We start from the raw sequence: 13,463 nt of genomic DNA on the forward strand, positions 1-13,463 counted from the left end.
TTAATATTGCACATTTTCTGATATGGTAGATTATTGTACTTAAAACAATTCAACGCTGTAAAGGGAATATAAGAAAGGGCAATTCACATGCTTAGGTTCTTATCAACATTACGATTTCTCGACCAATCTTGATAGCCAGGATTCCGAGGGTGTTGGGTGCTCTGCTTTGGTGAGAGGGCAGCCCGCCTCTCCCTCACCACGCTTCCTGTCTGTCTTCAGCTACTGGCAGTTGGGGCCTCTGGGTTCCCCGGCTGGGTATACCCCGCTCTCTGGCTAGCCACACTGACGGCCTCGACGGGTTTCCCGGACGCAGGAGGAACAGGCGACCGCTGCGGACCCGTCGGCCTCCCTCCCCCGCCTTCCTCACCTTGGTGAGGGGTGTGTGGATGAGACGGTAACGGCTCCATCTCGGCTGTGAGCCACTACCTGCTCCACCGCTGCAGAGCAGACAAGTGCCCGGCGCGGGCCCAGCTGCTGCCAGCAGCGCCATGTCCACCCTCAAGACCTTCATCCAGGCCCTGGACCCCAAGACCCTGCCCCGGGTGTTGCGCATTCTCTCCGGCGTCTACTACCAAGGTGAGCGGCAGCGAACAGCCTTCTCTTGCTGACAGGCGCCCTTTGCATTGCTGAAACCTGCGCGACTTTACATATTGCTGACATCTGTAGCCACAGCGCGCAGATGTGTAAGCTCGTCAGATATAAACAAGTGTTCGAGTTACAGAGCAAAGACTAGACTGGCTAATTCTGTAATCGGTATTAATTAATACTGGGGCAGCGAGAGAGTGGCAAAAAGATAAAGACAAAAATACACGAGAGGTCAAAAGTATGCGTAGAGACAATCATACAATGTGGGCGACAAGGAATGAAAAACAAGGGGGGTACGCATGAAAAGTGAGACGAACGTTGAAAAAGTATGCCCTGGGACATGGACACATCCTGCAACTTTGTGCTAATAAACACGGTTCTCCTCAGACACTTTTTTAAAGTGTTCTGTATTGAAGACGTATCTGTTGTCAAACCAAATGGAAATAGTTAAAGTCAGCTAACATATAGTGAGTTACATAAGTCACAAGTTGCCATTTTATTAAAACTCGATAGTTCAGTAGTTGTACATTTAATGTGTGCCCTTCAGCCTGCTTGCTGCGGAGGCTCTTTTCTGCACATTACAAAGACCCGCATACTGAGAAACTGTGCTGACTTTTGTGCTACATTACATTCTCTATTTCCACACTGTTATTTCAACACAATGCACGCTATCTTTACATGAAGGCAGGGGTGTTGCTAGGTCTGGAAAAGATCTGGGGCTACACTAATGTCGGGATTGCCAGGACCCGGGGCTAGCTAGCCTTTTGGCTGTAGACCCTGAGATTCTATCCGGGGCTACAGCCAAAAGACCAGGGGCTATAGCCCTCTAAGCCCCCCCCCTAGCAACGCTTCTGCATGAAGGGAATACACAGGCGAAAGCGAAAGACACAGCTGTGTCCTGGAGAAAGAAACGGCCATGGAGGCTCGCCTCTTTCCATGACCCTGAGGACTGTGAAGCGAGACGTTGGAAACACACACCACCAATTTCGCAAACTGAGAAGAAATCTTATAGACACAATCTTAGCAAGTCTGGTCTACATTGTACTATCATCTGGCGCGCTTGAATATTTTAACAATGCAACATATGTTTTTTGAAGACTTTGAAGGGTGGCAACTTTCCTTTGGGTACACATGTGTGGGTGGGGGTACTGTGGGGGATAGATGCATATCAGGAGCAAGTGTCCACTAGGTTAAAAACACAATGCGAGGCCTTCTGCACTGGCAGAGGTGGGGGATAGATCTCTTCCGATGTGCCTTTGTGTGAGGTTACTCTTCTTTTTGAATTTGTTAGAATACAATAATTTCATTACGTTTTGTGGAGAAATCGGGCAGACATAGGAAATTTGGCCGAATGGCTTTAAGGGCCCTGCTTTAGAAATGGTCCCAACGTAGCCCAGAAGTAGGTGTTCAGCCAAGTTCACTTGGAAACACTTCCTTGCATTGGTTCTATTGGGGCCAGCGGAACACGGCTGGATGTGTTTACTCCATGCATGTGATATGGGGCTAAGCCTCACTACTGGGTCAGGGCACGCCATGATGACATCTTGCACTGAAACTCGCAGTGCCTCATTGTTGATGTCTCTTCACCTGCCCATTGCGCTGTTCCTACCGCTGCGGCTCTGAGCCCTTTGCTGTACTCGCTGTCCTCATCCAGGCTTACCATGGTCCTCAGTGCAGAGGTTGGCAAATATTGGGGCCAGGCACACAAGTTTAGTCCATTCACTGTGATGACAGGGTGCCATGTCCAAGAAGGGCACACATCAAACACAACAAAACACAATGTGAAAGGCAAATAAAAATATCAACTCCACCATACCAATTCAGTAGCAACAGAGAGCCCATGAAGCACATCATGCTGCCAGTACATGTGACCACAAAGGACCTCCTCGCATTTCCTAACATGTTCAGGATCCAGTGAGCAGATTGCTCCCTGCACCCCATAACTAGGGTGCAACTTCAGAAATTTACTCTGTGGATAAATTGGCAAATCCCAGGCACAATCTGCCCACTTAGCCAGTTTCGCATACAGATGGAACCTGGACAATTTTGCTTGCAACAGCCAAACTTTTGGCCAAGTACAGAGCCGCAAAACGTTTTGCTCCCGCCCTCCCAATGGTCGCCATTTACTGCGTCCTAATCAAAACTGCCCAAAAATTCACCCACAAGTGGCAAATCAAGCGAAACATCTTCTGCACCGGCAAAGCCAAAATAGAGGTGATTATTGCTGGTTTCACGACACTGCTGGTCATTTCGCCTGACACGACCTGTGACCTGCAGTCATCTTGTATCAGGGCTCTACTTTCCGTGTAATGTGGGGATAAGCAGACCCTGTAAACCAACAAAAAGCATATATCATAAACTATTTTAGTACAAATTAAAAAGCATATATCATAAACTATTTTAGTACAAATTAAAAAGCATATATCATAAACTATTTCAGTACAAATCAAAAAGCATATATCATAAACTATTTTAGTACAAATTAAAAAGCATATATCATAAACTATTTCAGTACAAATCAAAAAGCATATATCATAAACTATTTCAGTACAAATTAAAAAGCATATATCATAAACTATTTCAGTACAAATCAAAAAGCATATATCATAAACTATTTTAGTACAAATTAAAAATACGTCAGCAGAACGTACCGGTGTGTCCCACGACTTTATGATTGTGATGTGTTATTTATATAGCGCCTTAATCCAAAGCGCTTTACAGAGCACACATTTAATGTGCTCTGTAAAGCCACTTTACAAGGCGAGTACAGAGTACAGAGTACAGAGCCACTTTACAAGGGGAGTACAGAGTACAGAGCCACTTTACAAGGCGAGTACAGAGTACAGAGCCACTTTACAAGGGGAGTACAGAGTACAGAGCCACTTTACAAGGGGAGTACAGAGTACAGAGCCACTTTACAAGGGGAGTTGGGACAGTCTCCACCTGGACGCTCTCGAAAATGATTTTGATACGTTTTGGAAGATAGCGGCTGGATGTTTTTTAGAGCACGTGGTCATAATGTGGGTATTTCAGTAATTCACTGGTCCTATTATTTCAGCCCCTTATATGGGGATTCGACAGTTGCCTTTGATCAGCTGCAGGGGAGTGTAGCTAGAGAGCACTCCACATTCCCCCTACCTTGCCATTACTTATCAGTGATTGTAGAAGTGTTAAGCAAGGACATGGCTTTGGGGCCTGACAGGTTTCCACGCGATTGGATAACATAGGGAACTCTTATTTGGGCAGGGATCCTCACAGGGGTCTTTAGCATTTTAGAGAAGGGTGGAAGGAGCCAGAGTTCATCATGGATGACAGCAGGGATTGTCTCGGCCTTCCAAAAGGGGGACAGATCAGTTCCAAATCGCTGCTAACCATTTGATTTCTGTCGTGCATTCTGCAATCTTATGGGTAGCTGGTTCACAATAGACTTTGGCAATGGAATCTAGGCAAGGCACACTGCAACCAGACACTGATGGCTTCTTCAACGACTACAAGAGGAAGGTCGCCGAAATGAAAGTGGATGTGATTTTTTTTGCTAACTCTCGATCCAAGAACACTTAAATAAATGGATATTTTTTTTATCAAACAAGTCTGAATGATTACACCAGGCGTAGTGCTATTTTGAATTCCCATTTCTCTAAGGACCGCTGATTAGTTTGATCGATTTATCGATGGTCAAATGTTTATTGTAGGTTTTTGTCTGTCACTAAATTAATCCAATTAATCTTACACCTTAATAATGTTTATTGTAGGTTTTTGTCTGTCACTAAATTAATCCAATTAATCTTACACCGTAATAATAGTTGGGCAAAAATGATTGGAAGAAGATGGGTGAACAAAGAGTCTAAGTTAATCAATAATATGTTGACATCAACGTCATGTAGGGTTGTTTTTTTTATTGCTTGACGTGCAGGGGGAATTAATTAATATTTAAGTACAATGTTACTTGAAAGTTTTCCATGCATTTTAAAGTTGTAGCTATTACTGTACCTTGATACTTTTTGAGGAAGTTCTGCGCACAATGTAATTATTCTTATGAGTGTATGTTTGTTGGGGCACGCTTCCCGGAATGCAGTTTAAGAGGAAGAAATTCATCTACAGATGGCAAATCAAGGACACGACCTGTGCCTCCAAAGTGCAAATGGAGGCAGATTTTGCTCCGCTGGAGGTCATTTGGCCCACTCCTGCCTGTGACCAGCAGTCCTCTTGAATCAGGACCCTAGTTGTCATGTAGTTTGAGGACAAGCAGACTCCGGTAAACCACTAAAACATAGCAATGGAGTGTAATTATCATTGCCTCAAAACCACAAAAGCAAAATGGCAATAGCAGAGCAGTGCAAAGCACACGTAGGAATCAGCTTTATCAGGTGGTTAGGAGGCACTTAAGTCGCCGTTCTTGCACAGTAGTCTTCTGGTAAGGAGAAAGATGTATTACGAGTGATATCTTGTAATACAAGACCAAAACAAAAGTAACCCAATTCGGCATCCATTTAATATTGTTTCAGCTGTTGGTTTAGTTTAGTTTCTTGAATTTAAGAAGTGCGCAATACCTGAAGCTAGATTCGCAAAGAATCAAAACCAACATCAATAAACTGCATGGAAGCTTCGACTTAGAGCTTGATTATGCGTGTGATGGCATTACGCCCTGTAATACCGCCAAACTCGTTCACCATTGCGGCATGTGGTAAGCACGCAGAGATGTGAAGGGTCTGCACAATTACGAGTCATGCAGACCCTTCTGTTACCCCCCATTTTGCAGTCCATAGAACCCAGTTGGGGACATGGGGTATTACCGCATGTGGGCCTCATTACGAATTTTGAGGTATTTCAGAGGTAAATCCTCTAAGATACCACCAAATGGATTTACACTTACCACCACTTTTTCCCGTGCATTTACTACGGCATTAGAAGTGGCGTTAGACAGTGAAAATACCCATTTTCTGAAGTCCATAGTACTCCATTGGGGATTTTTGGCAGAATTACCACTGGTGAAAAATCAAGTGGTAATTTTGCCAATTTTTTGGAGCAAACGTTGAGAATTTTCCTCCATCATTATGCTGGAGGTTGATCTGATACCCTGCCATGTGTGTGTGATTAGGCCATTTGCTGTGACTGACACGTGTTGGACCTGTTCCCTTGCCATTTGGTGTTTATCTGCCTCGGGATGCATGTGTTTGGACTCAACATTTGCATTTACATGGGGTTTGTTGTACTTACCGATATCTCCTTGGGTCCCAGATCCGGTCTCTGCTGCCCTGACTCCCTTGACGTCCTCCATGTGCAAGAAGCAGCTGCACGTCTCCTCCCTGGGCATGAGGGACAGTAGTGCCCAGGAGTGAAGTCCTAAAAATTCAAGTGGGGGTACTCATCAACAAACACAATGGGATGTGATGTCACCAGAAATTAGCATATCAAGGTGAAATGTGCACATTTTATTAAATTGGCTTTGCATAACTACCCAGATTGCATTTGCCTTTCATAAAATAAACACACCCACAAAACCAAGAAAGGATATTTTTTTCTAATATTGTTTTTCAAAAAAGTTAAAAGGTGTGCCTGTTTTAAACTCCAAATACAAATACAAATGTTTTCCTTGGGACTTGCAGTACCGAAACGGGACATTTCACCTTTAGTTGTCTGTTATTTTTCATCAGGTTATATAGTGCAGTGGTGAAGTGTCTGGCCTGCAAACCTGACAACTGTGTTTCGATCCCTGAGGTCGGATTTAATTCATAAGTTAAAATATGGCATTCAGTATTTCTGATTTTAGCCTGGGGGCACTGAGTCCACCCTCTGAAAAAAGTGGCTGGACTCTGTCCCCCCATGTGTACCCTCGACTTGAGCCCTGGGGGTGCCAACGACCCTCCTCCTGTGGCAGAAGATTCCCCTCTATGGTGGCCAGGATGTTTCGGACCCTCAGCAGCAAGTTGTCCCACCGCTTGTGGCAGTCCTGTTGTTTGCGTGGGACAATCCCCATGGCTGTGACCTTGTCAGCCACCTCCTGCTAGCTCTGGCTGGTCCTGCCGTTGCCAGTCTCTAAGAGGGCCTCTGCATTCATGACCACAGTGTCCGCCATTCCGAACTTTGGCTTGTGAAGCCGGACCTCTGTGACTCAGATTTGCCACTTTCAGGCATGTCTGCACTTTCAGTTGGGCTGTATGGCAGCAGGAAGTAGGGGATTTTAAGTGGATTGACTTTTAAAATGGCCATCCTTGAGCTTCTTCTTCCTGAGATGATGCAATTTCTGGCACTGTTAATTCCGGCACCAGTTATTCTGGTGACAGAATTATTGGTGCCTGTGATTCTGCAGTTTGGGTGCCGGTATCACTGTTGCCGGCACATTTATACCGGAAAAACCAGCACTTTTTTGTTGATGCCGGTAATCGCGTGGTACCGGTACTATCGTTTCTGCCCCAGGACCTGTGTAATGTGCCGGTAATTCCGGCGGTTGGTGTGCAGGAAATGGTAATACCGGCATCACGCAGTTACTAGCATTTTTCCAGCTAAATTTTAATGACCCCCCAATGTCAGGAGGGAGAAAGGCCCAATTTTGTGGGAACACTTATGAAGACAGTAATGTTATGTCAAGATACTCACATGAGGATAGTAGACGTCCCGACTTGGACGTTCCTTTTCCTTCAGATGCACCGAACTAACTGGCAGCTGTCAGGACACCTGCACACCGGGAAGATAGTAAGTGCTAAGCAGGTGGGATATCAATGCAACGCTCTTATCACGTAGTATGTAGCTGTCACCACCAATCGTGGAAGATGTGGGCAACTGAGAAAAAAGTAATGCCGGAGGCCGTAGCTGAGGTAAAGGGGTGCGGGACCTCTGCCACACGCAAGTGAGCTGACAGAGCTTCTACATCAAAACCGGGCAGCAGCAGTGTAAAAGTAGGTGAAAACACTGCTTACGTCATTTATTAGAGGTGGGCTTGCTTCGAAGGTAGGTTGGGATATAAAGTCAGTCCATATTTAATGTATTATCTCTCTGTCAGAGAGCTGCCAAATTATGCTGCCATTAATTATTACATTTTTTAATAGCCGCTTTTGCAAAAAAATCCAGCTCCCACTCACGATGTACGTTTTTCTTCTAGTTCTTGTTGTCACACAACTATCAGCAAAGGCAGGGGTGGTTTTAGCAAAGGCGACTATCCAAATCTGACGCACATAGGGCCTCATTCCAAGTTTGGCGGTCCCGCAACAACGGTGCTGGTAAGCTTACCAGCACTGTTGTTTCCAGACCAGCAATCTACGAGTCTGCCTGCCGAAGCCGCTGTGCCCGACATGTCAGAGTCTGTCAGACACAGCAGCCACAGCGGCCACAGTAGGCAGACTGTCACGGAAGCACCGGCCCCGTTAATAACGGTGCCGGTGCTTCCGTGGCCCCCATTCCTGTGGAGTCGAGAATGGGGACTTACCATTTACCGTCACCTGACTTTCCGGACCGCCGGGCTTGCAATCCCCTAGTGTTACCGGCAAGTTAGATGCTGGTAAATATTTACGGGTCTGGCGGCAACCCGCCGGTAATACCGGCACGGTTACCGCCGGGGTGAAAGAGAGATGTAGAGTGAGAAAGAGAGCATAGATAGAGGGTGAAAAACAGAAAAAAAGAGCTCAAGAAACAGAGAGGAGAGTGTTCTAGATGAGCGAACGATATACTGGGCACAGCTAGTTGTGTACTAAATTCATTATCTGAGACCCATGAAACTATGATTTTGTAATGTAATGTAAAGTGGTCTTGAATGGGGCATCTCTGTCATTGTTGCAGGCTTTTTGCACGTGCATTCGGTCAAATACTATTTTAAGATTGGTTGTTAAATGCATCTTTATATCAGAAATAGTAACTTCATTATTTAAGCTAATCATTCTGAAGAGTTCTGCAACTATTGGACTATTGTATTTGTAAAGCACTTTTTCGGGGAAGATTTTTTTTTTAAATGTGGTGCCATTAATATACAACATAGTTAATCACACATAGGGCCTAATTCACAAAGGTTTGCACTGGAGCACATCAGGGATTTATTCCTGCTACTTTTTACCTGATTTACAAAGCCCAAAAGGGTAACAAATCTGGAAATTCCTGGCGCCTCTCTGTGATGCACGTGAGCAAATCGTTGTGAATGGCCTTTGAAGTCAAGCTTTTCACAGATACTCCAGGCCTCCTCAGACTTGGTCCTGTTTTAGGCTTTGTGAATCAGGTGTAAGGGAGCTGGAGCGAATCAGAAATGCACATGTGCAGCTCTCACTTTCTCCAGGGCAAATCTTTGTGAAGGGACATATAGGGCTCAATTAACAGCAGCATTTTATAATGGCAAAACCCCTTTTGAAAACGCTCTGTGAATGGGGGCCATGCAGCCTCATTACAAGTAATACTAGGAGTATGGCCCTGGAGTGGGGGATTTACCTCCAGCATCATGCTGGAGGTAAAGCCTCCCACTTTCCACCGACAATCGGCAAAATCAGCAGAATTACAGCAACAGTAATTCCACCAAAAATGCCAGAAAGAGCCCAATAGCGATTATCTCTACCACCGGTAATTCTGCTGGACCAAGTGGTGGTAACGGTAATGCCATTGGCGGTATTCCAGCAGATTTACCACCGGAATACCGCCCAACTCGTAATGAGGCCCATAGTCTTTTATGGATCCACTAGGTGGATTACTCATTATAGAATCTGGTGTTTCAGCAGAACAGGGTTCCAGTGCCCTCATTGATGCCAAATATATTTTGGAGCCCTGTCAGCCAACATAAACCATTTAAATAGTTTTCGTTTCGTCAGAGTGAAGTTGTCAATAGTGCCTGTCCCTGGGTCGAGTGAAAATCACTCAAAGAAATGTCAAAAAATAAGGGGAAGATAGAAAGCAAAAAAGGTAACCTATTCTGAAGTTCATCGACCCAGGTTTCAGATCCTTGCAGGCCATGAGTTTAGTGAAACAAACAAAGTTCCTATTGTCAAATAGGAACTCCCGTCCCCTGCACACCAAATGGTATTGAAAATCAAAATCCCAAACAATATTTAAATAGCTTGAGTAATTCAAATCAGTTTTGTCTTTAGATAACCAATTTTGTTGTGACAATTGTTTTCAAAAACATTCAAGGATGCATACAATCAAGAATGTTTTTAATAAAAAATCAAAATAGGAGTTCAATTCACTCAATAATATCAGATTATATTAATCATGAGCTCTAAGCGTTTCGAGAGTGAACCTCTCTTCTTCAGGAGCAATACATCATATTTTTAACAGAATATTTTCAACAAAATATTTTCAGTGAGAATGCTTTAAGTAAAGGAATTTTTGACAAACATTTTTTTAGCAATTCAATGGCTGCCTATTTTACATTTAATACAGACATGATTGCATTTTTCAACTAAATTGTCTTGTGTGTCTTCAAAAAGATAATTTGACTGTGAGGTCATGAGTTTAGACCAGGGCTGTTGGCTTGACCCCTTAGGTTAAGAGTTTTTCATCCCCAGTTCTAATCCCTTATTAGTCTGCGATTGGTGGAAGGACCAACAATGGTCACCTTTTGTCATTTACATGGTACATAGCTGAGGTGAATGGCCAAACTAAGGCCAGCCTTATAAACATACATGATGTAAGTGTCCTTCTGCATGTAAGGTAGTACATTATGAAAGAATACACACAGCATGGAGTTCATGCTCTTTGAGAAAGGGAGAAAACAGGATGTGCCCTTAATAGCTTGAATGGTGCAAGTGTGCTGTAGCTGTGAAGGCATATTTCGTTTTGGATATCAGGCTACACTCAAAGTTCTGCTTATCAGTTTAAACTATTGAAGTGCAGGTAGAAGTGAAATGAGATTTAAGGAAGGACACACAACCTGTGAGTGCTGTTTGGTTATTACCCACCCATTAGCTGCCCATGGCCATGCTAGTCCTTATGGCCAGTCCCACCCACTACCTACCCCTCCATGTCCAAAATACATCATCCTGGAATCTGTTGAGTCTAGCTGTGTGGTTTCTGAGCAGCCCTCTGTAAAAGGTAATGGCTTAATTACACATATTATCTTATGCCCAGTTAGTACCATTATGGAAGTGAATAGAAAATGAGGATACCATGCCTACACACAGCCCAAAACTGTTGGTTTTGCTAATGTTTTTTACATACAAAAGGAGCTTCACAATACCTAGCTAATGACACAATATTAAGGATATTTGATGCAAACCCTGAGAAAGGAGTAAGGACTTTGGCATTTCATGGTAATACCTTTCAATAAGAACCTGGGGATTTGGTGGCAAAACTTACCAATGGCTTTTCATACCAGTAGCTTGTAAATGATAGCAAAATCTGTCATATAACATGACATATCTTCATAACTATTGGTGACTGATTAACTTACAAACAGGTGTTGTGAAAATACCTGCCCCAAAGTCCACCACGCGAATGAAGCAAGTGTTCTCAAACTATCCAAAGCTTTTATTTGAGGGAATGGGGTGGTTTTACAGCCGCCAATGATTTTTTGTAGGGCGACTGCCCCTGCAGGCAGAAAGTGGTGCTACTGAGTCCTGGCACTAATGAGGCCATGAAGGTATCTGACTGGCCGCACAGAAGAAGGGCTCAGGGAACTAAGTTCTGCGCTAAAAACAACGGGCCTCATTACAAGTGTGCCAGCACTGTTGTTTCCGTACTGCCACACTATGGGTTTGCCTGCCGGAGCCGCTGTGCCCAACGGGGCATTCCCTGCCGGACACAGTGGCCACGGTAGGCAAGCCATAACGGAAGCACCGGCACCTTTATTAACGGTGCCGGTGCTTCCGTGTTCCCCATTTCCATGGGACTCGATGGGAAAGGGGAATTACAATTTACCACCAGACTCAGAATCAGGTCCAACGTGTTTAATAAAATGTACATGCAGTGAAGATGCCGGAGAGTCATTATTTCTAGTCATACCTGAAATCATAGGCTTTTCCTAATCCTGCTGCACATGTTTTAGTGTCATTTCTAATCCTGCCTGACCTGGCCATTGTTTCTAATCCTGCCTGGCCTGGCCATTGTTTCTAATCCTGCCTGGCCTGGCCATTGTTTCTAATCCTGCCTGACCTGGCCATTGTTTCTAATCCTGCCTGACCTGGCCATTGTTTCTAATCCTGCCTGGCCTGGCCATTGTTTCTAATCCTGCCTGACCTGGCCATTGTTTCTAATCCTGCCTGACCTGGCCATTGTTTCTAATCCTGCCTGGCCTGGCCATTGTTTCTAATCCTGCCTGAGTTTTATAGATTGTAGTGGAAGTGAAAGATGTGCATGGTATGTGAGGGTCAGATGGATTCAGGAAGGTGCTAGAGGGAAGGGTATGGGAAAGAGAGTAGTGGGAGATTGAGTCGACATATTAGGGGGCAAGGAGTCCGCAACTAAAATTGAAGACTTGTGTTAGAAATTTGGAGAAGCACTGGTTGTGCATGCAGATTCAGTTGGCATGGAGACAGTGGGCAGTGGTTGGAGATGAGAGGGGACGATTGCAAAGGGTGGTGGTGGTGAAGTTGAACATATTTGTCAAGTGCAGACAGGGAGTGGAGAGGGAGGAGCAGGGGAAGCGTGTGCAGTAGTCAAGCCAACTGGGTACTAGAGTGACCATGAAATATTTTATGAAATGGAATATGAAGAGAAGAAGGCTCTTCTTGATGCTTATCAAGTTTTACTTTGCAGCCATGGCTGTTGAGGAGATGCAGCTTCAGATCACTGTTGATGCCGACCCCCATGTTTTTTCACATTAGGAGAGTGGATGCTGTCAAGTAGAAAATAATTTGGGGAGGGAAGTAAAGTTGGGGCATTGATGGTTGGAAGGTACATGACTTCTGTTTTGGATGAGTTAAAAAGACAGGGAAGGGCCATCCATTACCTGATGACTGAGGAGTCTGAGATCCTCAATGAGAGGTCAGGGGTAAAGGAAGTTAAGAAGAAGATGAATTGAGTGGAACCAAAGGAGGAGATGATTGTGCTGAAGATGGCGGTTACAGGCTAAAGAGATGTGGTTGCAGGAGAGAGCCTTGAACTTTTACGGAGAAGGGGTTGGGGCTTCAATCTTTTATTATTCCAAAATATGACTGCAAGGTAGGAAGCAATACAGCTCTGAGCAGTGTCTAGGATTCCAAGGTTAGAGAGTGTTAGCAGGAGAGTTGAGCGGCCCACAGTTTTGGAGCCAGCAGACAGAGTAAAACAAAAAGATTATGGCTGAAACGTATTGAATGAATCATAACCTATGACATAGCTCCTTCAGACCATTTTTGTTCAACCTGCCATTCTATTATATAAGGTACATGATCATATGCAAATCAATCTTTGTCCACCCCCCCATTTTATATGGCAGTACGGCGGTAACTGCTAAATTCCATCCCTTATGCACAAAATCACAGGCAAAAACTACATATTTCAGACACAGACCGCAGACATATCCAAAAGGATAAGGATGGAAGAGAGGAGACTAAAGTGGTCAGCCGAGGTCAAAGGATTGGGGAGATGGGCGAGTGTTGCTTCAGTGGAGTAGTGGCAGCAGAACCCAGAGTGCTGAAGGTCTCTGTGTTTGTTAGTCTCCAGATAGCAAGTGAACCTATTGAAGACTTGTATTTTAGAGTAGTGATAGAAGATGGAGACATTGTGGTAGTTAACTGGACAGTTTGGGTCAACAGGAGGCTTCTAAAGAATGTTTACCATCAAATATAACAATATTGTATCTTTAAAGATCAAAACATAGCAAACCTGGGACCATGCTGTTCACAATAAAGTAAGGCCATGTGGGGTATAATTCGTTCAATAAGGATATATCTAATTACATAGAGAGAACTCTCTTGTGGTATTTTAGTTTAGGATTGTTTGTTGCCATGCTTACCAATTATTCTTTCAATGTATCATACCCAATA

The 13,463-nt window shown here is 44.2% G+C and overlaps 1 protein-coding gene across 1 annotated transcript in view; it reads left to right on the forward strand.

Moving 5' to 3' along the window:
• The first annotated feature begins 238 nt into the window (after positions 1-238).
• The window catches only part of THEMIS (thymocyte selection associated), a 557,215-nt gene continuing 543,990 nt past the window's right edge, over positions 239-13,463 (forward strand). The window contains exon 1 of the mRNA XM_069607495.1: positions 239-576. Coding sequence (XP_069463596.1) covers positions 489-576 — 88 coding nt within the window. The 5' untranslated portion in view covers positions 239-488. The remainder of the gene's footprint in view (positions 577-13,463) is intronic.

This window comes from Ambystoma mexicanum, chromosome 4q (assembly GCF_040938575.1).
Source record: "Ambystoma mexicanum isolate Mex_15411 chromosome 4q, UKY_AmexF1_1, whole genome shotgun sequence".
NCBI classification, from domain to species: Eukaryota; Metazoa; Chordata; class Amphibia; order Caudata; family Ambystomatidae; genus Ambystoma; species Ambystoma mexicanum.